Here is a 25,501-nt window from a genome sequence, read left to right as displayed (position 1 = left end):
AAAATAGAAATATAAAACGAAAACGAAAACGAGACAAGAGAAAAGAGACAGCGACAGCGACAGCGGCAGAATAGAGGGACGACAGAACGCATCAACAACAACAAATGTGACGAAAGGGGCAGGTAAAAGAAAACGGCAAACAAATTAACAAAAAGCAACAAAAGCAAACAAATGAAATCAAATATTAATGAAATCAAACTTAAACTTGAGAATTGTTCTAGAATATTCATTCTATTAAATTAAATTAAGAAATTCCTAGGAATTTTAGACTTCTTTGTGAAGGTCTATCTTTCCAGTGATCTAGGGTAAAATATATCAGTCGTACTTCCTTTCACCTTTATAAGCCAACCTTCAGTAGAGCCCTAGTTTTAAAGCTACTTTCTGACCACCCCTTTTCTCTTTGCAGATCTAAGATCTGCCAAGATCGAATCCCTATATCATTTAGAGAGCAGTCTTTGTGGGAATCAAACGAAAGCTGAAAGATCACACACTTACACAGATAGAATCGGATCAGAGATCGGAAAGATCGGTAAGAATACAAATTGTATATTTAAAGTTGGGACATCGAAGGAACGAAAGATCTGTATACCATGGAGTGTATGGGCGTTACTCTAGAGGGTATCTAAAGCTTTTTGCCCTTTTCCCCTCTAGGATTTGTTGTACCTTTTCTTGGTGGCTCCTCTTGCTGCGGGCTGCCCCAAAAGCGTCGCTGCTCTTATTGTCCCTATCTGTTCATTCAACTTGCGTCTATCTGTCTGCTCTTGTTGAGAACAGGGTCTTTGGAACAGGGTCTGGTCTGCTGCTTTTTCAAAACCGCTCTGCCGCTTCTTGGGAATGGCAGAGGGGAGGAGGGGGGGGGGCGTCTTGTTTATTGCTTTATTTGCGGCGTTTTGCTCTTGATTAGGTTCTTTTGTGCCTCTCTCGCACTTTGCTTTTGTTCTTATTGTTGCTGTTGTTGCTGGTGCTTTGTGTGTGTGTGTGTGTGCGTGTATGCTTGTCGCATAAGAGGGGGGGGGGGGGGGGGGGGGGGGGGGGGGCTAAGGCAAATGTGAAAACAATTTAAGCGGAACTTAATAGCCTAACAACTATTGCTGTTGTTGTTGCTTAGATTTTGTTGTACCCTAAGTAGTAGAAGCGTATCCGTTCCTTTGATCAGATGTTTGTAAGACGCAGAGAAAGCAGAGAGAGAGAGGGAGAGACAGGGCTATTCAGGCAACACCTTTTTTACTATCAACAAGGAGCATTTCGCTGCATCATGCACATGCAATGAATGTTGTTTTTGCCATTCTTGGGCATTCACTTCAGCGGCCTTCGATTGTGCGTCTCGAGTCTGGATTTCTTTTCTAAAAGATCAAAATCCCACCAAAGTCTGACAAATCTTTCCTCAATTACATAGACATAGATTCAGTGAAATGAATCAAGATGGAAGACCACATCTACAGGCTGTCATCTACATATGTCATCCATCCACAAGGGGTATCTGAGGCATCGGACCTCCTCCCCAAAAGCTAGTCTTGCCTTCTAGTTGTTTGTTTTTATGTAGTTTTTTTTCCCCCGACATTTGTGGAAATGTATTGCGTTTTATTTTATGCTAGTGCCTGCCCGACTCCCCGCCCCCCCTCTCCGCCCCGTCCCCGCTCACGTTGTAATATAGTTTTCCTGTACAGTTGTCATTGTTGTCTTGTCGTTTTTGTTGCCTGCTCTTCTCGTTATGCAGTTTTTCTTTCGCTTTGCGTTTAGCGCTCAGACAATTGCGTCGTGCATTGCGCCTCTTTGGCGCCCCTCAATTGACGCTTACACACACACACACACACACATACACACACACACTGAGATTTATATATTCCACAAGTATTTCCGTTACGCTGTCGAAATCAAATCAAATTAATTCATTAAACCAAATAAATGTTTAATAAATCATAACAAGAAAACAAAACCAGAAAAACGAAAGATGAATACTGAAATCTGAAGAAACATCTGAGAGCGTTGGGGGGGAGGCGCCCCAATCTGTCTGGCGCCTATTTTATGAACGGTTCAATAGCAAGTGTCAAATTTGACAAGCCCAGAGGAGAGCAGAGAAGAGCAGAGAAGAGGAGAGGAGAGCAGAGAAGAGCAGAGAAGAGCAGAGGAGAGCAGAGGAGAGCAGAGCAGAGGAGAGCAGAGCAGAGGAGAGGAGAGCAGAGCATCATCGGAGCAGAGCAGAGCCCAAGAGATGAGCGGCGGCGCACGAGTGGCAACTGATAACATGGCTCTGTACCAGGGGGATGGGGGGATGGGGGCTCTGCGATGGAACGGAATCATTTTGGGGCACATACAGCTTGAATTAATTAGCTTGACTTATGACGGACAAATGTCAGAGGATTTGATTCCATCACCGAAGAGCAGACTCCTTTATTGGGTGGGCGGAATGGAGTGGGAGACTATAGATTATAGATCCATATAAAGGGGAGGATCTTATAAAGGGCTAATCCTTTAAAAGAAAGGATCCATGAATCGATAAATGAATGGAATCATTTGAGACCTCAGATTCGGAATCTATACAATTTCATTCATATTTATTCCCATGAATGGGATAAATTGTTGACACTTGCCTTCCACCATGGATCGAATGATGTGTTGAGAGAGTGAAAGAGAGAGAGAGAGATAGAGAGCTCTAAATGCAGCCACGAAAGAGGGGGGGAGAGGCGCGTAGTAGCGATAAGAAAACCGATATGGCACCCCGTCCCCTTCCCCCCGCACTAAACAAATAGGTAAATAACAGATTTCGGTTTTTTCCGGTCTGTGGCATAGTACGGGGTCCCCCGAATTGGGGCCAAAAAAAAAACGCCCGTGAATGAAATCGAATAACTACAATTTTACTCTACTCACGGCCCGGAGCCGAGGGAAAACACAATTTCATTGATAACTTCCAAATACCAAAATCAAACAACAACACACACACACAGATACACAGATACAGATGGGAGCGGGAGGGGGCAGAGGCCCCAGGCCCCAGCCCCCAGGCCCCTTGTGCAATGCACATTCCAGCAGTCGCACGTCAAATGTTGGGCAATGGATGGAAGGAAGAAGTGAAACGAAACGAAACGAATCATAAATAATAAGTGTAACCAAATAAAATGTTGGCTAACCCTATGAAAAGCAGAAGCAGAAGCAAAGGAGGGTAGAATTGGGGATTGGGGATTGGGGATTGCAGAGAGGGGAAATGCCCATGTCTAGATTAGGGAGAGAGAGAGACGAAAGCTTATCAAATCATATTTTCTATTAAAACGTTATTGCTGTTGTTGCCTCCTTCCCCTCAGACAATTATCGTTGTTTACTCACTTGCATTCCACACTCAAAAGTCAGACACGCACACACACACCCACACCCGCACACACGCATACACTGAGCGTCAGAGCCGAGGGTCGGAGACTTGAAAATGTCATTACACACAGAAAGAGAAAAAAAAAGGGAAACAAAGCGCTAAAAAATTTCATTCACTTGATGTTCATCGTTCCCTCGCTTTTGTTGTTGTTGTTTGTGCTTCTTACGCTACTCGCTGCGGCAGCGGCAGCGGCCTGACTGTTGCTGCATTCATTCACACATATGTATGACCAGCGACAGAGATAAAGAGCGAGACAAAGAGAAGAGCAGCGTTTAAACACTGTCTAAACGGGGAGGAGACTGAACTGCACTTTCTGGTGGCCCACTGAGAGAGTTCCCATTCCCATTCCCAAAGCATTCCTTCTGTGAGTCAACCTCAACGTCAAAAAAGATCATAGATGGCGGGGGAAAGAATATCCAAGAGTTCTAGGAATTGATATGCAAATCAGCATTCATTCGGATCTGAATACCGAATATGAATGGTTATTCGAGATCAATAAATAAAATGGTCTAGACACAATTAAACACCAACGTAAAGGGATACATTTGCATGATATATTTATATTTATTTATCTACTATATTTATTTGCATAAGGAACTAGTCACAAAATTACTGTAAATACAAAAGAGATAAAAGTAAAACAATTTCCCATCTTCGAAGAGAGTTCACAGAAAGCATAAAATACATTTACAAATATAGCTTTTTTATTATAAGAATTACAATATATTTGTGGTTAGAATAGATCATAGATAAGGCACAGATGCTCAAAACTATTTCCTCCTGTATGCATCTACAGTCATCTCGTTTGGCCAGTACTGAGGAGAGAGAGAGTGCCGGCCCAGTCTAAGAGAGAGGCAGAGAGAGAGGATCGACAGCGTTACCGACCCAGCCCGGGGCCGGCTTTGTGCTTGTACTCGTAGTCGTCGCACGTCGTGTGTGTGGGCCCGGGCCCCCCATTCATTCAGTGATGACAATGTGTGTTTGTGTGTGTGCGGGCCGCGTGTCTGTGGCCGTGTACAAACGTATTTAACACCTTGATAAACAACAAAACCACAAAAATGTTGTATAAGCCAAAGCGGATTTTGACTTGTACTCGGACCTCCAAACCGCAAGTCAATACAACAAAACTGGAAAGGATATAGAAGCACAGATATAGAAGAGGAGAGACACCTCATAGAAGGGCTGGGGCTCTGCAGAGACCGGAACTAGTAAACCCCAAGGCCTTCGATCCATGTATAGCATGATTTTTGGTACGTTTTCTCCTTCTACTACAATAATTAATCACTACTGGAAGTGGCATCGGTATTGGTATTGTGGTTGGGGCTGTGGCTAGGGGGCTGAACCGGCGCTGTATTATTGCCAAAGCTTTAATTACTAAACATTATGAAACTACAACAGAAACGGAGGGAAAAAGTGAAACGAGATATTTCACACGATTCAATTGATCGGCGAAACTTGTTTTCCCCATATCGGGGGAATTTAAAGCAGTTAACGGATTTTCATTAAAGTTAATTAAAAATAAACCGACTTGGACACAAAGAAACGGGAAACTAAACAACTCTGGAAATTCTACGAAAGCAACTATCGATAATACAACATAAAATAATATAAAATATAATTTATTGCGAAATATTCTAAATATGTGTGTTTTAACTGTGAAAAATGGGTTAATAATAGATATTGAAATAAATTAACAAATAAACCCAGCAGGGAAACTGGTGGTTTAAGAATATTTTCCAAGACATCATTCGCACTCCTTTTCCCGCTGATTCATAGAACAGATTGTCAAGCTCCCAGCTGCAATCCATCCAAGAGAATATTAATTATTATCGAGTAAATCGATGGCTTCTGAGAAGGGATACCCGATGGCCGGCCTGGCCAGCACAATCCCAAGTAAATGAAAATAACCAACCACAAAATGTGCCGAATTCCAATGAAAATACTAAGTAAACAAAAAATAGTTGACTATAGATTATGCGGTATAGAAATGGTATGCGGTATTTAATCGTTAGTTACGGCCAGTATCAGACAGGCTCTCCTGTCAAAAGCATAAAGACTGCAATTGATTGTCCACGAAACTAGCCAAAGTTCGAGTTTATTTACTTGATACTCCACATAAATTTGTTGTAGAAATATATCCATGACATACACTGAATCATTCGGGGGGGACGGAGTGTTCCCAAATACCTATTTTATCAACGTGTTTCCGTTTTACCCAGCGTTTCCGAGGGTATATAATATAGGACTGATAACTGGTCCTTAAGTGATCTTTGGAATCGTTTGGCATAATTCCATCGATCAATTATCTGGTATGCTTGATCAGCAATCAAGATGGAAACGATAACAAGACCGAAACCTGTGACGAAGAATCTTTAATTTTAACGATTAAATTAGTTAAATATATTCAGCAGTCGGCTCATTTTGTTTATACAAATCTTACGGCCTCGAGATATTTTTGATCTTAATGAAGATTAAATGAATGCATTCACAAATTCAAAATTTAAGCTCAACGAAAAGCTGAAGTGGAAAAGTCTTAGGTATCGAGTAGTCCATCAATCCACAATTTAGAGTTTTTTTGTAGCCCTTATAGCCCTGCTGTTTTACGAACAAAATAAATAGATCAAAAGAATCGGGAGGCGGAAACATAACCGGAAATGACATACGAATTGCTCATTCCATTCCGAGTAGTACTACGGCAATATTTGTCATAGGAAAACACTTCTATATATATGTATATGGGGAAGTTGGGAACAGTAGGAGGGGTTACTTTATGAATGCTTTTCATTGATTTCGCATCCACAAAACACTTTTAAAGTGGAGCCAACACCACCTGCCATCAGGAATGGTGATTGAGCGCAAATATTTTTGGAGAACTATTTACGATATGGCCGGGGACTTACTTCCCGTCACTAATCCTCTGAATTTCTAGGAAATTTTTTAACTAATAAATTGGAAACGAACTTTGGTCCGTATCATTATTTTCAGGGGAACAATCGAATGGCACTACTATGGGCCTATGGAACGGAACGGAATGAACGGTACGGGGTTACCTCTTATCTTGTTATTGTTATTGTGAAATTCAATGGCTCTGCCTGTCGATCGGCTGAATAATAATAATTCATTGAACAAACATATATGCGAGCCGTGCATCTGTGTTGGTGGGGTTTGCACAATCGTAGTAAAAGTGCAACTGGAAAAACAACGGCAGTGCATCATACCCCAAGGATGGATCGTACCCCCAATCTCTGGGGTGATGATGATGATGATGGTGATGACGTGTGTGAAATACTCGTCTGACGCGATAAAAACAACAAGAAAAGAAAAAATACGGTGTGTGCAATCAACAATGTATTTTGATACGAACGTGACTGCTTATTGGGATTGTCACAAGGCTCTCCTGGAGCTTTACCGGTTTCGGTCATGTGATATGGACGAGGTCTGCGGCTATAGAAAATGGTGAAAGTCACGAGAATGAAAGTATCGCTAGGATTAGGCTTTGGGACTCTAATAAATGTTGAAGGATCGTCAAGAGACGATAGGTGGTATGTGATAGGGGATCTGTTTAGGGGATTGATCAATCACTTGCATAAATCAAGCGATATGACTTCTTAAGCCACGTACTAGATGCACGACCATTGATTGTGTGCTTTGCTCCAATCGGAAATCTCAGTCCTGGCTGCTATCGTTATCGTATGACATCTCCAATTGGCCGCCTATCGCTCACGCCGACAGCCGGGCGCGTCAGTGACTTGGCTCACGCACAGACATCGGTATTTTGTATTTTTAATCAGTTGTTTTCTTCGCCATAACTTAATAGATTTCCGATATGATGATGGCTCTCTATGCTTGTTATCGGTGGAGTGTATTTATTGGTGACACGCTTACCGATTGTTCGACGTATGTGTTGGAGATGTGCAAAGGTTGGAGCTCTTAAAGGAATTGTAGAGTAGGGAATTTAAGGAAAGGTGGAGCCCAAATGGCTCTATTCCCTGTCCATCTCTAGTCTCTAGTCTCTCTCATCTCTATGTAGTCCATCGTCCCATACCTAGATTGTATGTTTTACGAACGTCGAATGTAGAATGTAAAATCATCGCCATGGCGGATTGACTGGCATCCATGACACGACATGACATTCTGCGTACAATACACACATACGTCATGATCTTGGAATTTCCAGCCCGCTTTCGTCTTTTCTCTGCTGCGTGCTGCGCTGCGCTGCGCTGCGTGTTTTTGTGTGTGCGTGTGGAATGTGGAATGTGGAATGCCCCGAAAAAAAACCGTTTACTTTGTATGCTCACGTATCGTAGTTAATTTCTTGTAGAGCGCACTGGCATTTCATTATTATTTCTGCGTTTTCGCAGGTGTCTCTTGTAATGGTTTGACTCTTTGGATTCGATCCGAATGGAGTGTGGTGTGGAATGGATTGGGGGGTTCGACGGGTTTTTTGGGCTAGGCCTACCGACGGCGGTTTGCTATGTTTTGGGTATGCTTGGTTACGTTTTATGTTCGTTTTTTTTTCGAAACGGATCTCCCCATTTTCGTTGGGTTTTCTATTTCGTGGAATTTCGGTTTTTTTTCTTCTCTTTTTTTCTGTGTGTTAATGAAAATTTTATTGGAATTTTTGTTGTATGCGGTTTTGTTTGTTTTCGATTCATTTTTTACGAGTTTATGAATGGACGTGCAAACAAACAAACCACGAGACAGAGTCGAGTCGAGTAGAGTCGTGTGGTTTTTGCCGCCCGAAGTGGAGTGCCATTGAAATGCGTCCAATCAACAGCAGCAGCAACCACAACGAGCAGCAACGGCATTCAGTAAATGAGAAATTCACTCTTAAAAAAAGAGAAAAATAAAAAGAAATCAATCGGTGACTAGCCAAGCAAGTCAATTCATAAATTATACAAAAAAAAACACTGTCCTACACTTGGATGGCCGATGGGTAATTATGGGGGTATTGTCTTTTGCATTGGGCACATCAACAAAAAGTTCTTACCATGTAGACTCGAGTCGAGCAGCTCTCAGACACATTTTGCGAGTATTTTGTCTTTGCATTCTCGGTCCAGAGCCTTGGTCTCCACCGTTCTGGCGCCGGTCGCCGCAGCATAAATCTCTGCAGCATTTGGGAAAAAATAAGCTCTTAAATTTTTCAATAAGTACTCCCAAAGATTATTAAAAATTTAGTGATTTTTATATATAAATTTCCCTCATACCACATCATGATTATGCTTCCCGCATCGTCCTCTTTCCAACAAACTTCCGAGTGTTTCCCCTCAAATCGTACAATGAACCCCCACCATTTATTTAACGACTTCTTTCAAGTAATGCCGCGCTACCGCAGCTCCTATAAAACCACTTCGAATCGGGAACACTGCCTGGCACGGCGCAAAGAGTCCACCCACCCACAGGGCACTTTTTACTCATTTTTATGGCATGAATTCATTTGAAATTAACGGCCATTATTTCAGGGCAATTGTTTGTCGTAAAAGAGGAAAAAAGAACGTTGACTAGATTGGGCAAATGCATACCCAAGCAAGCCCCCCGGGAGTCGAGGAAATGTGCGCTTGTTCTGGTTGGCAGCCTATTTACAGAGATTACTGAAAGTGGAACCAAGCGACAGAAAAGAAAGAAAACCCCCTCACGGAATGGACTTTTTTGGAGGGAAAAATTGACAACTTGTTTGGGAACTCAAAGAGACTAAAAAGTTGTTGCAAAAAGTCTAGAGCAAAAGACAAACAGAATAGCGTTCATCCATTTTATTTCCATTCTATTTTCACATCAAAGTCAAGGGTCCTCTGTCTTGATTCTGCTTTTAAGCTATAGCATAGCAATCAGCTATGACTATCCTTCGTAAACACTTCATTAGTTCGCTTTCTTTATCCATTAGATCCATAGTGGGCAGTCCACTAATAATAGTAAAAATCACGCTTTTGACCATCAATGTGTCGTTTCATGTACACGCAATGTATGCTGTTTTGGTCATTATCTTTTGCAGGAATTGCAGGAATCTCTGCATAATGTGGGAGCTCTGAGAGCGTCGTATACGCTCGACTATCTTTGCTATCCTTAATCCCCTAGATTCAATGAGGAAATCATTCATCATAATTCTAACACCCCCAACTAATTTGTTTAATTGGGTCTCTACCTTCATTCCATTCCAGAGGGGGGGGGTCTAATATTATCAGTTGCACGTAAAATACATTGACAAATATCTTTGTACGATATATATTTTGGCCCCCTTTTAGTAGCATTTAATATTTGTTATTAGCAAAAGTTTCTCTCCTCGTTCTCTCTCTTTCTGTCACCTCCTTCGCTCTCTCTCTCGCTCTCTTTCTCTCTGGAGCCAAGTTATTTATCTCGCGTGAGGCGGCGTCACGTTGGTTATCTGGAACTCGCACCTCGCGATACGTTTGGGCCTGTTCTGCCCTACCCTGCCCATACCTGCTGCCATTCCCGTCCTCTCACTAAACCGCAGACCATATCAAGCAAAACAATAGAGAATCGCACACACACTGACACAAAATAGAAGTCACCAACTAAAAAATAGAACTATTTAAGTGACTAGTACACTTTTTAGTTGGCTGGAACGGAAATCAAATTGCCAGATCTAAGTTCTGGAAATGACTGGACAGATTCTGTATGCCAGCTGTGCTGTAGATACGAGTACACAGGCGCCACATGTGACCAGAGAACGTCATGATGATGGGTCGGTCGGTCCGATCTATACAGATACAGATACAGATATACATAGATACAGAGGTCCACGTCCACGTCAGGTGCTGCAATGAAAATACGAACACGAGTACGAGTATGGTGAAATCTGTCTGTGGTGCTTCCCCCTCAGTAGTGCTCCCCAGTGCTTTCCAATTATCTCTTGAATATTTACTTAACAATAAAAGCTTTAAAATATTACTAAATATTACAAAAATGTATGGTAAAGGCTTATGGAATCAACGTCTCATAATCATCATGATGAAGATGATGTGACAAATCAGTAGAATTGAGATATTATGAATGGGAAGTTCGGAGCCAAAACGACTTTGAGTCTCGGCGATCACCCCACTAGGGGACAAAAATGTTTAATTTAAATAGATGCATATATAATCAGAAGAGCTCTCGATCGAGTTGATTTGGATGTTTGGAAATCAGGTTTCGCCCTGGGCGTAGATATCATCCACCACGCCACATCTTCCTCCCATAAAGTCTGCCACGATCTTTTGCTTATCATAATCCGATAATTTGATTGTTTTTGAGATATCAGTAGAAAAGACCGACAATATCTGGAAAATAAAAGAAACTTGAACAGTGATTGGCGTCGGATTTGGAGCATAAGAAATATTTCATGCATTCGAGGCTCTGGGGGTTTCTTTCTGTCTCTTCCACTTCTTCATTTTTCTGCCTGCCTGCCTGCTGCTGTCTCTGTCTCTGTCGCTGGCTCTGGCTCTGTTACTGTTGTTTCTGTTTTTGTATTTTTTTTTTGTTTTTGTTTTTCTGTTGTGTTGTTTGTCATTCTTGCTTCTTAACTGGTCTGGCAACTTTGTGTCGGATTGGAATGTTGTTGGCTTTTGGTCGGAGAGGTTGGTCGGATCGGATCTTTTGGTCTCCGGGTCTCTCCTCTGGCATTCTGTGGCCGCAGCCGCAGCCGCAGCCGCTGCCGGTGCTGTTGTCGCTAATGTTGTTATTATTATTGTTATAATTATTATAATTAATATTGCTGTTATGTACTACTATTTCTGCCGTCTGACTTGGCTGCTGCTGCTTGGGCTGTGGTTGTTGCCCATGACTCAGGGCAATGTAAAAGTACAGCGCGTGCGTAACAATCGATTTTATTTGGTAAATTTCTTGGAATTATTTGTATTTGCATTTTTAGTGTTTTAGTTTTTTAACCAACATTTGCGGGTTTTTGTGGTGTGCGGGTTATTTGTTGCAAGCAAGTGCTGCTTGGCAAGCAGTGAACGTGGTGAGTGCAGCGAGTGTGGGAGCACAAGCAGTTCATCGTAAGCAGTTTTATTGATCATATTGTAGATGTTGATTTATGGGTGAAAGCAGTACAGTTTGAAGAGTAAAATGTTGCCAAGACGTCTTAGTAGTTTGCTCAATAGTTTGATTCTGGTCGAAAGAAAAAAGGAATCCTAAAATGCCTACTCTCACAGAACTCTCGATATGGTCTCAAGCAGTTCCATGGAAATCATAGCACAGTGCAGGAGAGTGTAAGCAAGCAGTGTAATTCATCTAAATCCATCCATGTTTTGCCATTTTTCGTTTTGCACTTTGAAAAGGAAAGAAACAACAAACAAAACAAAACTACGAAAAATGATATTTAAAAAAAAAAGCACAAATGGCATTTAAGCGTGCCAATTGCACCTTTACACTTTTTACGAGGCGCGTGCACGGTGGCGCCTGAGGCCGCGTTAAACGAAATTAAACAACAAAACGATCTGCTTGGACGTCGAGCACTTGTTATATTTTGATGTTTATGAGGAGAGAGGACAGTAACCCTTTCTCTGGTATAGCTATTCATCGTCAGCTCGGATCTCGATAATGTTTGTTGTGTATGTGTAAGTCCGGAAGTGTTCGCTTGTGTCGACTCTCTATTTAGTTGTTGTCTTCAGACAGCATTTCCCTAATGAGATAAAACTTTCAAGAAATCTGGGTCACAATGTTTATACAGTTTGAGAGCCCGGCCACCCATCCGCACTGCTTGCAGTTTTAGCGAGCGGAGGGCAGGTGTCATGGCGGTCTGCTTTAGTTTATTTCCATGCACTTGCAGAGGGTACGATGACTTCGGAAACTTTGGAAATTGCAATTAACGTAGGATTTCTGTGATTATATGTACATACTCTCTCTAATCTGCTTTGACTCCAGCAGCCAGCCCTCTCTTTCGGCCTGGCTCTTTGCTCAGTTTAAACTTCATTTTAATATTTATTTTTTTGTTTTTTTGCTGTGAGGGCTTTTAGTTTTGTGTGTTATAAGCATTTAATTATTTTAGTTGAGTTTTTTCTTATGTATTTATAGCGCGACATTTGCTTTTGGTCTGTCATTTGTTCAGTGTATTATTTTTTACTGCGCAATAAAAGCAACAACAACAAGAACAACAAATAAAGCATAATAAACAAGCAGCATTAGCTGAGAGCGTGTGCGTAAGAGAGCAAGTCCAACGTGGATAGAGAGAGCAGTTCTCATGCAGCGAAAGAGAGAGAGATACAGAGAGAGAGAGAGCTTTGTATGCTCGTACATGTATGTATGTGTGTGCGTTCTTTTTGGGCGGCAGGCTAGAAAAATGTGTGCAAAAAAACAAGAACAAAGTTGTATAAATGAGAGAGGGAGTGTGCGTATGTATGTACATATGTACATCTACTATGTTTTCAACTACGCAGCAGAATTTGTACTACTGCAACAAAAGCAGAACCAACTACACACAATATTGGGTGGTGGTGGTGGTAGTGGTCATGCTCATGCCATCTTCTACTTTTCCTTCTCCTGCCAGCCCCATTTTGCACGCAGTCGCATTCTGTTTGGGGCTGATACGCCCCGAAACAAAAGCTGAGGGGCACCCTGTAAAATGTGTGGCAGCAGCAGCAGCAGTAACAGACGTTGATGAATTACAACGTAGTAAGCGCACACAGCCACACACTCTTGCAGGGGACTCTCTTTACTACGTTTTTACAACTCGACTGCGCTGAGCTGCGCTGCGCTGCTCCTTGCCGGCTTTTTCACTCTGCTTTGCCGACACACGCGTCACGCAAACAAACGTCAATGCCAGCAATAGCGGCTCCGGGAGGAAGAGAGATAGAGAGACCGCGATCGAAAGCTACAATATGCTTGCCGTTTTTATTTATTCTTATTTTTTTGTTCTCCGCATAAACTTATTTGAAGGCCAGAGTATCGAATGCTCTCAGCTGATCGAATGTGCCTCTTCACTTTTTGTTGTTGTTGTTTTATTAAAATTTAATAAATGAAATAGATAAAATGGTCATTTCTTGGCAAAAATAATGAAATTTTTTCATCTGGAATCATGTGAATACAAAAGCACCATCAAATCGATTTCGCGATTCCCTAGAGTTGCTTCCATTGCATACTTTTGGGCCAATTCTGGATAAACTATGTATGTCGTAAGCACGGTAATCCTGCATGACACTTATTAGGAAAAACATGGTATAAAATTAATTTAAAGAAAAATAAAACTGATAACTCTCCCGTCATTAATTCAGTCAGTCAGTTGAATTTTAAGAAGTGAGTCGTGCATTTATAAAATGTCATACACGCTTAAGATGTAGCGGAACACATTCGCTCGCTCACTCACACACACACACAAACTTTTACAGTAGGTTCGTGCGACAGCCGGCCGGGCCGTCATGATCCCCATTACCGCACCTTACCCCCCTCCGATCCATTGACGCCGATAGCGACACGTGTGTCGAGCACTTGGCGCCCTTTTTCGCATAAAATTATTGCTATTGTTTCTCTATTTCTAAGTTTCTCTAAAAAGCAAAGCAAAAAGAATTAACAACAAAATTTCCACACTCTGTTTTCTCATTACAGTTACAGCAGTCGCGCGTCAGCGACTCTCCAACAACAGCAGATACCATTCCAGAACGTACTGGTAGACCGTAGCGCCATTTAAGACGTCATACACGCATAAAAGAAGTAGGAGACCAGAGTCTAATTACGGTCCAACCATAGGGCAAGCAGTGGGCCTGCAGAGTGCGAGAGCGGGTCACAATGATTACCTAGCGGGGCCGGCAGACCCAAACCAACATATTGCTAAGGGAATTAAAAAGAATACTTCAGCGCAACAATAACAAAAACAGCAACAACAACAACAACAACACCAGCAACAGCAACGAGAGATGTTAAATATCCAAGAGGAGACGTCAGCAGCGACGCTGACGTCAGTGTCTGGTAGGGAGGAAAAGTGGACGACGAAAAGGGAAAGATTGAAGAAAAATTGTTTGGAAAATAATGCATTATGCAATAATTATGCAATAACGACAACAAATGAGGTATTAGCTAAAACAGCAACAACAAAAACAACAACAACAACAACAACAGAAAACATCGGAGCAGCAACAGCAACCACATTAACATTATCGCCGCCCCACAACATTTGTGTCTTGTGTCGGCAACAAATGACTGAGGGGACGTGTGGCTGCTGCTTAACGACTGCAGGAGAAGCAGCATCAGAATCTGCGACATTGTCAACAGCAAAAGCGGCAGCTGAGTCATCCGAGGAATCAAGCAGTTCCCCTGCAAGCAGTGAATTTGAATTTAAATTAGTAAAACTAAGGTTTTGGTGCGAAGAACCAATATATTGCTGCGCCTGTGGTTGCAGAACGTATTTCGAGCATAAACGTAAATTTGAATGCATCCAAAATTATGACGATGATGATGATGAATATGATGATGATTATAGAAACAACACAAAGAACAATCGACGGCTACTGCAGGAACACTTCAATATTTATAGCAATTGCCACAATATACTGAGAACGCTGCAATCGTTGCTGCTGCTCATGCAGAATAGTGCCATATTCACAAAGCGACGTCGAAGGCAGCAGCAGCAGCAGCAGCAGCAGCAGGAGCCACAAAACCAACTAAAACAAAAATTTGTAAATTATACAAAATTCCTATTGCTGTTAGAGACAATATCAGCAGCAACCACAACAAGACTGAGTTTAAGCCGTAAAAAATACAACAAATATAATTCTATACATAATCAACAACAACAACAACAACAACAACTAGGGAGTAAACGTGCCACATCACAAGTTCAACGACAGCAACGTCAACGATTTCATCACAAGCACCAACATCAACATCATCATCATCGTCGTCATAATCATCATTTTTGGAGACCAAGGCTGGTCTGGATATTCGCCACTGGTCTGATGGCCATGCATGCCACCACAGCCATGCAACTGCAACTGCAACCAGATGAGCTCTACCAGGAACAACCCCAAGAACATTTACAAGAGCAGCGTCAGCAACCGCAGAGCGATATATCCGAAAGAATTGAATTGCGATTACGTCGAGCGAGCAGCAGCAGCAGCAGCAGCGGCAGCAGCAGCGGCAGCAGCAGCGGCAGCAACAGCAACAGCAACAGTGGCAAGCCCAATGATCAAATACGATTGTCACACAACGAAAGAAGTAAGTTATAGTTTAAATGTATGTACGCATGATCATTTCCACCGAAAAGTCCAACGAGATCAAAATATCAAAACAAAGGAATTAAATAACAAAAAAAAGAATAAAATAATGAACTAATATAAAAAATATTAAAAAGTTAATAAGAATAAATAAATTAATAAAAAAAAAAATAATATAAAAAAAACATAATAAAAACAAATAAATTAATAATAAAAAAAAAAATTAAATATAATACAAATGTAAAAAAATAAAGAGTTAGAACGTTGACTCTAAAATGCATGTATACCCGATACTCAGTCAGTATGGCTCTCCTCCGCCAAAGGGCGCACACTGCACGAAGCATAGCCACTTGTGAATGCTACAGATTTTCGTCCATATAGCCGCTGAGATCTTGGCGCTCATCGGGACGGACGGACAGACGAGAAGGCATGGCTCTATCGACTCGGCTATTGATGCTGATCAAGAATATATATACTTTATAGCGTCGGAAACGCTTCCTTCTGGATGTTATACTCTTTTTGAGTATTGGGCATGCAAAAAAATAAAAATAAATGAATACAAAAATATAAAAGTAAAAAATAGAAAATAAAAAATCAAATTAAAAAAACCTATATAACTTTGTTATTATCAATAAAAAAGATAATAATAATATGGGCACTTCCATGATGTCCAACAGGGCAATCGTAAGCATTTCAATCCATTATAAAGTAGCTCTTGATTAGACCTACATATAATCGGCTCTAAGGTCGATTTTGGCCAACTATTCGTTTCCGAGATGTTTGCCAAAACCAAGGTAGTCGCACGGGACATAAATAAAAGTGGTTTTCGCGGCGATCAATTCAAACAATACATTTTAAAAGAAGCATGCATAATATTTCGTTCAAATTGAGTTGACTACTCGGCCTTGTCTGTTCGTCAATGTCTTGGGCAGATGAGTCGGTCCCAGAATCCAACAACAGTATACACAGTATTCGACGCGCAAAAGACACGCACCAAAGTCTTACTTTTCGGTCAAAACATTCCAACAACAAATCACAATCGATCCGAGAAAGAAAACAAAATTAAATACTAAATTAAAAAACCTCCTCTAAATGCGTATTTTTCTCATTTCTTCAGCGTGCAAATCGATGGACATTCGAAATACCGCGAGGGAGTTCAGTCAGCTCTCGAACTGCACCATCATAGAGGGCTTCCTGCTCATCACCCTGATCAACGATGCCGACCATCTGAACGAGTCGTATCCGCAGCTGACGGAGGTCACCGAATACGTGCTCGTGTATCGGGTGAACAATCTGGTGTCGCTGTCGAAGGTGTTCCCCAATCTGAGCGTGATACGCGGCAACATACTGTTCGATGGGTACGCCCTGGTGGTCTACTCAAATCGTGATCTGCAGGACCTGGGACTGTCCAAGCTGCGGGCCATCGCCAATGGGGGGGTGCGGATCGAGAAGAATCCGTCACTGTGCTTTGTGCACACTGTCAATTGGCTGCACATCATGGCTGAGAATGCCACCAAGTCGGAGGTGGTGCTGCAAACCAATCGCAATGAGGCCACCTGCCCCAAGTGCCCGGGCGAGATCAAGGGCGGAGACGTCCAGGAGATGAATGGAGCCAACGGCGGCGAACCAAGCGTCAGCTGCAAGGAGTATCCGGATCACAAGCGCTACTGCTGGGACACCAAGTCCTGTCAGACGAGTAAGTGGCTAACAAATCCTTGAGGTTTGAGCAATCTCTGAAGATATCATTCCCTTCCAGTATGCCCCAAGGAGTGCCGCAATAACTGCATCGACGAGCACACCTGCTGCAACAAGGCCTGTCTGGGTGGCTGCATCAGGGACAACAATGGCCACAATGACTGCATCAGCTGTCGCTATCTGTCGATCCACAACACCACGTGTGTGGACACCTGTCCAGAGGGGTTCTATCGGGTAAGTTTTTCGTGTTCAAGAAAGGGCTTCCGATCCTAATTGAAACGATCTTTCGACAGTACGACAGACGCTGCATCACGGCCGAAATGTGCGAACAGATTGGCACGAAGTACGAGACTAAGGAGATGCCTTTGGCCCATTACAATGGACAGTGCACCACACGCTGCCCCAAGGGCTATCAAATGGAGAACAGCACCTGCGTCAAGTGTCAGGGCCAGTGCGAGAAGACCTGCGAGGGAGAACTGATTGATAGTCTGGTGCGGGCGAGGGATTTTCATGGCTGCACCAAAATCGGACCCAACAACGGCCTCACAATCAGCATCAAGCGCGAGGGAAGATGTAAGTTTAGGCAAAGATCTGGAATCACCAAAAAGCGTTTCTATGGTGGGGTTTTCCGTGATTCCCCGGTGACAGAGGGGCGTGCGCTGTAACTTTGGTTTAAGTCTGCCTCTGAGTGTCTGCCGGCTACTGATTGATTGATCGATTTATACATTTACAGCACACATTATGGAGGCTCTGGAGTTTGGACTGGCATCGGTGCATACGATAGAGACCTACCTGAAGGTGCATCTCACCTATGGCCTCACTTCATTGCGATTCTTCAAGGCCCTGCGGGAGATACGCGGCGCCCCAATGCTGGAGAATTTGTACGCCCTGTATGTGCTGGAGAATAACGATCTGGAGGAGATCTGGGCGCCCAATCAGACGGTGTATATACGGAATGGTGGGGTGTTCTTTCACTTCAATCGAAAGCTGTGCGTGTCGACGATCAACGAACTAAGGCCCATGATGGCCTCCAAGCCGGAGTCGTTCAACAAGAGCGAAGTGGCCACCGATTCGAACGGCAATCGAGGATCATGTGAGTGGAGAATGGAGCTGGAGGGTGGAAAAAACAAAAACAGAAATTTACCCTCTTTTGACAGGTGGCACCGCAAAGATACTGGTTACGGTAGAGGGCACCCGGCCCCGAACGGCCTTTGTGAAGGTCGATCCGAAATCCGTAATCCTAGGCGATCCAGTGGGCTCGAACAAGACGATAAGCAACACATCGATATTTTTTAAGGATCCGCGAGCCTTTATTGGCTTTCAGTTCTATCACATGATCGATCCCTATGGCAATGCCACAAAGAGCAGCTACCAGCCATGCGATGACAGGTGCGGATACTATTTTACTTCCAGAGAGACTCCCTGATTGACTCGTTCCTTTGACTCTTTTTGTGCAGATGGACCGTCAGCGATCCCATCAAGGTGTTTGGCCACATTTTTTCTGATCTGATACCCTACACGCAGTATGCTTTCTATGTTCGAACCATGGCCATCTCCTCGGAGTCGACCAATGGCCAGAGCGATGTCATGTATTTTCGTACAATGCCTGCCCAGCCTTCGATGGTGCCGGCCATCACGGCCACTTCGGTGTCCAGTTCGGAAATTGTGAGTATGATGGGGGGCGGACTGGGGATGGGGTTTTACTGCCACTAACTCCTTTCCATGTGCCATTCGTTTGCAGCAAGTCAACTGGAATCCCCCACGGTATCCGTACAGCAAGCTAACGCGTTATTTTGTGAAAGCAGAGCTCACCATACGGACGGCCAAGGATACCCCACAACGGAACTACTGCGTGGATCGTGAGTGAAGATTTTATTGCCGAAAAATATATATGTATTTTCTAAGCCACTTCCCATTCCATTCACAGCCATTGCCAAGGCCGTTGACAATGAGGTGATTGTGGCCCCAACGCCGGCAGAGAAAACCCCGCCGGACCCCTTAACACGCGAGGGGGATTGCAAATGCGAGGAGGGTAGCAGAAAGACCACCGACCGTGACCAGGACGATCGCAGGATACACGCACAGATGGAGTTTGAGAACGCATTGCAGAACTTTATCTACGTGCCATCGCCCAAGAAGGCGCAGGGAAAGGCTGGTACAGGAGCAGGTGCAGCTGCAGGAGCAGTCGTGGGCTTGCTGCCCTCCGCTCTGGGTGGCGGCAACAGCATTGACGATGGCAGTGGACCCGGTAATGCCATCCGACGGCGACGGGACATTGACTTTGAGTCTGCGTTCGATTTGCTGGGCGGGAGCTTCCTGTCGCGCCATGTTCGTGCCCTCAAGGACGAGCCCCTGAACATATCCACACCGACTATTGTGGATCCCGAGGCCTGGGTGAACGAGACGAGGATGTCGGCCAGCGGTGACTATTACGAGGTACTCGGCGCCCAGGTGTGGGCCAACACGACCACCTTTTCGTTCAAGAGGCTAAGGCATTTCACCCTCTACACGATCTTTGTGGTGGCCTGTCGCGAGAAAGCGGGTCCCAACGACAAGGAGTCCATTTGCAGTTCTATGAATCCCATTTACAAACTGACCAACAGGAAGGGTAAGACACGCTGCTCGATTGCCTCCCCTCTCAGCCCTAACTCCTCTCTCTACTCTCTCTTCTAGACGATGCCGACATGGCCCGCGATCTGACTGTGACCCGGGAGAACGCGAATAACACGCAATCCTCTGTACGGCTGCGTTGGCTGCCGCCCAGCGATCCCAATGGCGATATTGTGGCCTATGAACTGGCCTACCGCCTGCAGAAGCCCGACCAGGTGGAGGAGAAGAAGTGCATCCTAGTGGCGGACTTTCTCAATCTCACCGATGGCTATCCCCTGCACTTGAACGAGGGCAACTATAGCTTTCGGGTGCGTGCCAACTCCTTGGCAGGGCAGGGCATATACTCGGACTTTGTCTACATGAATGTTCAGGTGAGTTTTTTGTTCATTATTTGTAAGAGTTCCCATCTAAGCGCACTGATTTCAGCCCCGACTGAGCTTGGAGAAGTACTTTATCTGGTTCTCGGGCATCGTCTGTGTCCTGGTGATTGTCTGCCTGATGGTCTATGTGCGGCATCTGCGCAAGAAGGGCCGTCCCAACGACCTGCACATGAACACGGACGTGAATCCGTTCTATGCGAGCATGCAGTACATACCGGACGACTGGGAGGTGCTGCGCGAGAACATCATCCAGCTGGCGCCGCTCGGACAGGGCTCCTTTGGCATGGTGTACGAGGGCATACTGAAATCGCTGCAGGGTGGCGGCGACAAGGAGTGCGCCATCAAGACTGTCAACGAGAATGCCACCGACAGGGAGAGGACGAATTTCCTCAGCGAGGCCAGTGTGATGAAGGAGTTTGACACGTTCCATGTGGTCCGACTGCTGGGCGTCTGCTCGCGTGGACAGCCCGCCCTGGTCGTCATGGAGCTAATGAAGAAGGGCGATCTGAAGTCTTATCTGCGCGCTCATCGGCCCGAGGAGCGGGACGAAGCAATGCAGGCGTATCTGAACCGCATCGGCGTCACTGGGAATGTCCATCCGCCCACGTATGCCCGCATCTATCAGATGGCCATCGAGATAGCCGACGGCATGGCCTACCTGGCGGCCAAGAAGTTTGTCCATCGCGATCTGGCGGCCCGTAACTGCATGGTAGCCGAGGATCTGACGGTGAAGATCGGAGACTTTGGCATGACGCGCGACGTTTACGAGACGGACTACTACCGCAAGGGCACCAAGGGCCTGCTGCCCGTACGCTGGATGCCGCCGGAGAGTCTGCGCGATGGCGTCTATTCCAGTTCAAGCGATGTCTTCAGCTTCGGTGTGGTGCTCTGGGAGATGGCCACGCTGGCGGCACAGCCCTATCAGGGCCTGTCCAATGAACAAGTGCTGCGATACGTCATCGATGGTGGCATCATGGAGCGGCCAGAGAACTGCCCCGATGTGTTGCACAAGCTGATGCATCGCTGCTGGCACCATCGGCCGTCAGCGAGGCCCAGTTTCCTGGATATTATCGCGTATTTGGAGCTGCAGTGTCCCGATTCGGAGTTTAAGACCGTGTCGTTCTATCACTCGGAGGCGGGTCTGGTGCATCGCGAAAAGGAGCGCAAGGAAAGGAGTCAAAATGATGCCTTCGCGGCAGTGCCGCTGGACCAGGACCAGGAGGATGCTACCACGCCGCTAAGGGTGGGCGATTATCAGGGCTACAAGTCCAACATGGACCACAACTCATCCCTCGACCAGCCCGCAGAGAGTCCCATTGCTTTGGTGGACGACCATGCCACCCACTCGCCCTTCAGTCTGCAGTCTGGATTCATTGTAAGCAGCACGCCCGATGCCCAGTCGACGATGCCCACGGCGGGGGCCTCGCATGGCGACGATGCGGCCGCCTATGTCCAACCGGATGCCGAGGCTTTGGCCGCCGATCGGGGGTACGAGATCTACGATCCGAGTCCGAACTTTGCAGAGCTGCCGACGAGCCGGAGCGGCAGCACCGGTGGCGGTGGCGGAGGCGGGAAGCTGAGCGGGGAGCAGCATTTGCTTCCGCGAAAGTCCCGCCAGCCTGTCATTATGAGCAGCTCGATGCCCGACGATGTGATTGGGATTGGAGGAGGCGGCTCCTCCCTGCAGCCTTCGACGGCTTCGGCGGCCAGCTCCAATGCCAGCTCCCATACGGGCACAAGCGGCGGCGGTGGCGGCCGTCCCAGCCTCAAACGGGTCGTTGCCGACACGCTACGGAACAGGGCCAACATCTTCAATCGGCATCTGTTTAATCACAAGCGGAGCGGCAGCAATGCAAGCTACAAGAGCAGCGCCTCGAATGCACCCAGCACCAGCAGCAACTCGAACCTCACCAGCCATCCGGTGGCCATGGGCAATCTGGGTACCATCGAGAGCGGCGGCAGTGGCTCTGCGGGCAGCTACACGGGCACACCGCGCTTCTACACGCCCACCGCCACGCCCAGCGGAGGGGCATCGACCATTATCAGCGATAATCCCAACTACAGGCCACTGGACGAGTCCATAACGAGTGGGGGGACGACCAGGTCGCCAGGGAACTCGTGGAGCCAGCGAACGGATAGCGAACAAGCCACGATACTCACTACGAGCAGTCCGAATCCCAACTACGAGATGATGCATCCCACAACGGGTGCGGGACAGGGACAGGGGCAGGGACAGAGTCAGAGGAATTCCAACTCCAATGCTGGGGCAAACGAAAATCCCAACTATGTGCTGATGAGCGAGCCAGAGCTGGTCATAAGCACCAATCCAAGCTATGGTTTCATGCATGCCCCACAGTCCCGTCTGAGCAGCTCCGATGACGAAAACGACCTGGAGGGGGACGATGATGACGACGACGACGAGGACCTGGATGATGAGCATGTGGAGCACATCAAAATGGAGCGCATGCCCCTGAGCAGGCCCAGGCAGCGGGCGGTCAGCAAACCGCAACCTCAGCGCAGTCGAAGTGTCAGTCAGACGCGAAAGTCTCCCACGGCAGCGGCGAACTCTGGAGCGGCGGCAGCAGCAGCAGCAGCTGCTGCAGCGGCCAGCAATGTTTCAAACCTGCTGAAGGAGAACTGGCTGCGGGAGGGGAGCAGTTCGACGCGACCACCGCCACCCAATGGATTTATTGGACGTGAAGCGTAGACGGAACGAGACGAGAGTGTAAATAGAGTGGAAATGGATGCCCAAGGGAAATGTAAATTCGCTTCGATTAACAATTAGGATTAGGACCCCCCACATCTATGTATAAACTGTAATCATTTTCGGATTAAGCCTATTTATGTTAACGTATTCGTTTAGTATTTACACACGACAGTTTTTGTTTGTTTAAATCAATGAACTAGAGCCGTTAACACAATACAAAACAAACAGAAAAACAGACAGAAAGCGAAAGCGAAGCAAAAACAACAAGTCCTACATGCAAATAACAAAAGTACAAAAGCCAACAACCAACCAACCTAAGTACCGATTAAATAGACATACAAATTCTACCAATTACCAATTATAAATTATTGAATTATGAACCATTACCTACTACTTCTACTTATACGTTATGTATATTTATAATTATGATGATAATTTTTAGTACCTACCAAAACGCGTTCAATGGAAAATGCAAATAGCAAAGAAAAATAATGGAAAATGTACAACAAGCAGAACAAGAGAAAACCGAAACAGAAACTACACAAGAAACAAGCAATACAAAATACAGAACTACTGTCTTCACTGAGTTTAGCTAGAGCTAGTTATAATTGTACCCCCCCCCCCATACCCCCTCCCCCAGAGAGATCCAACGGATATATATACAACATATACATACCCCCCCCCACACACACACACTATATCTAAATGTACTCAACTAATTTTACTGCATGCAAGCAATTGTTTTTAGTGCGTTTATTTTAGAATTGAATGCTTGGATTTTAATTTATATTTATATTTATACTGATTACTCCTTTTTTTGTTTTACCAAGTGTTGCTTGATTGTTTCTTATATTTCTCTGATTCTTCTCCCTTTTTACATTTCATAATTGTAATATTTATTGTCGTTTGTACATAGAATTTTGTAAATTTTGAAAGGAGCGAGCGAGGAGTACCATCCAATCTATTTGGATGGCGGATGTGTATGTGCAACCATCAAGCGAGCGGCCGAGGCGCAAAAACTTTTGTTCAATTACATTTCTTTTCTAAATTAATTTCTGTTGAAGCCAAGCTTCGGAGATGGCGGAGAGGAGGATAAGGAAAACCACGTAACGTAATGTCAAAAAAACTGAGAGCTTAAGTAACTGATGCATCATATACATATATGTATACTAAATAAGTATAAAATAATTGTATACAATCTGCTGGTCGTTTTTAATGCTGTCTGTATACTACACTAAAAGTAGAAGCAAAAGCAAAGCATTTTATGTAACAGCTGTAGATGAAGAAAGCAAAGCAAAACACACATCCATAGACTCACATCCGTACAACAAGAACATCTTTCACTAGAAGACCCTAGATAATATTATCTGCCATACGCCATAAACTCAAATATGAACAAGAAACCGGACGGATTTTGTTTTTTCTTAAAACTTAATTTTACAATAGACAAATTATATATACACACACACACACCCACACATATATATTTACATATATATGGGGCCCTATTTAAGAACTGAACGTGATATGTTTTGCTGAGTGTACTATCCTGACAGTTCTATGAATTCTAGCAAAAGAAAACCCAATCAACCCAATAACCACATTTCATTACGAGAACCACACACAGAACATTCTCTTTTAAAACCAGAACCAGAACAGCAACGTTAAACAACTGCAACAAATGGAATTTTTAAATGAAAAAACAACAACAACAACAACAAAAGTATTCGATATTTGCCTTCGCTCTTTATATTATTATATTTAACTATACACGCAAAAATTTATATTTAATAACTAAAAGAAAAAAGCAAAAGCAAAGCAACGTAAAACAAAAGCAGAGAGCGCATGTGCAACGTTTATTCTGCTTTTCTGTGTCTTTTTCTTTTTTAATAGATGCAAAGCGGAAACAAGGAAACACACTAAATATTTAAATGAATTATACAAATTGCTTAGATTGTAAAAACAATTGTGCAGAAGAAACCACTTGAACTAATATTAAACAAAAAGGAAAACACTAGTGCTAATTATATAAACAAAACTGGGAAGCAAGCGATATTTACACTGAAAAATGAAGTAAAAAACTATTAAAAAAAAATAAAAATTAAAAATAAAAACAAAACGAAACAATTAAATTAATTAAAATATGTAATATGCTAAATACATAATGAAACAATAGATATTCTACACATGCACACCGACACAGCCACGCCACACATTTACACAGACACATACATACACCCACAAACACACACACACACACACACACACACACACACACACACACACTAAAAAGACTGAAAGATATAGTTCCTTTTGTTTTTATGTACATAAAATGAGAGAAAAAAAAGAAAGAAAGAGAAATTCTAACGAAAATTGTAAACTTAAAGCGAGATCGATAGAGCGAAAGAAACGTAAAAACAATTAACGGAATTATACATTAAACAAATAAAATTAAATAAAAAATATAAACAACAAAGCAGCAAAAGCATTATGTAACATGTATATTTAGTAGTTGAATTAACTAAATTTTGAATGTAACATACAACGTTAGAGTGGAAATGTGAGCGCAGTCGCGACAACGCCAAATATCAACTTCTTATATAGC

At 44.1% G+C, this 25,501-nt stretch overlaps 1 protein-coding gene across 5 annotated transcripts in view; it reads left to right on the top strand.

Moving 5' to 3' along the window:
* Positions 1-25,462, top strand: part of LOC108155588 (insulin-like receptor) — a 50,419-nt gene extending 24,957 nt beyond the window's left edge. For 3 of the 5 annotated variants that reach the window (XM_033390140.1, XM_033390138.1, XM_033390139.1), the window contains exons 4-15: positions 407-529; positions 13,901-15,505; positions 16,622-17,200; positions 17,261-17,433; positions 17,493-17,772; positions 17,933-18,292; positions 18,357-18,588; positions 18,657-18,864; positions 18,941-19,058; positions 19,127-19,807; positions 19,873-20,180; positions 20,236-22,896. In XM_033390140.1, the coding sequence (XP_033246031.1) occupies positions 14,209-15,505; positions 16,622-17,200; positions 17,261-17,433; positions 17,493-17,772; positions 17,933-18,292; positions 18,357-18,588; positions 18,657-18,864; positions 18,941-19,058; positions 19,127-19,807; positions 19,873-20,180; positions 20,236-22,896 (6,897 nt within the window). In that variant the 5' untranslated portion in view covers positions 407-529; positions 13,901-14,208. Of the gene's footprint in view, positions 1-406; positions 530-13,900; positions 15,506-16,621; positions 17,201-17,260; positions 17,434-17,492; positions 17,773-17,932; positions 18,293-18,356; positions 18,589-18,656; positions 18,865-18,940; positions 19,059-19,126; positions 19,808-19,872; positions 20,181-20,235 lie in introns of all 5 variants that reach the window. The other 2 variants (XM_017286498.2, XM_017286499.2) reach the window with 2 other exon arrangements.
* The last annotated feature ends 39 nt before the right edge of the window (positions 25,463-25,501 follow it).

The sequence above is a fragment of the Drosophila miranda genome, chromosome 2, assembly GCF_003369915.1.
Source record: "Drosophila miranda strain MSH22 chromosome 2, D.miranda_PacBio2.1, whole genome shotgun sequence".
Classification (NCBI taxonomy): Eukaryota; Metazoa; Arthropoda; class Insecta; order Diptera; family Drosophilidae; genus Drosophila; species Drosophila miranda.
Note: the sequence above shows the minus strand (reverse complement) of the source record. Positions and strands in the feature narration are given on the sequence as shown.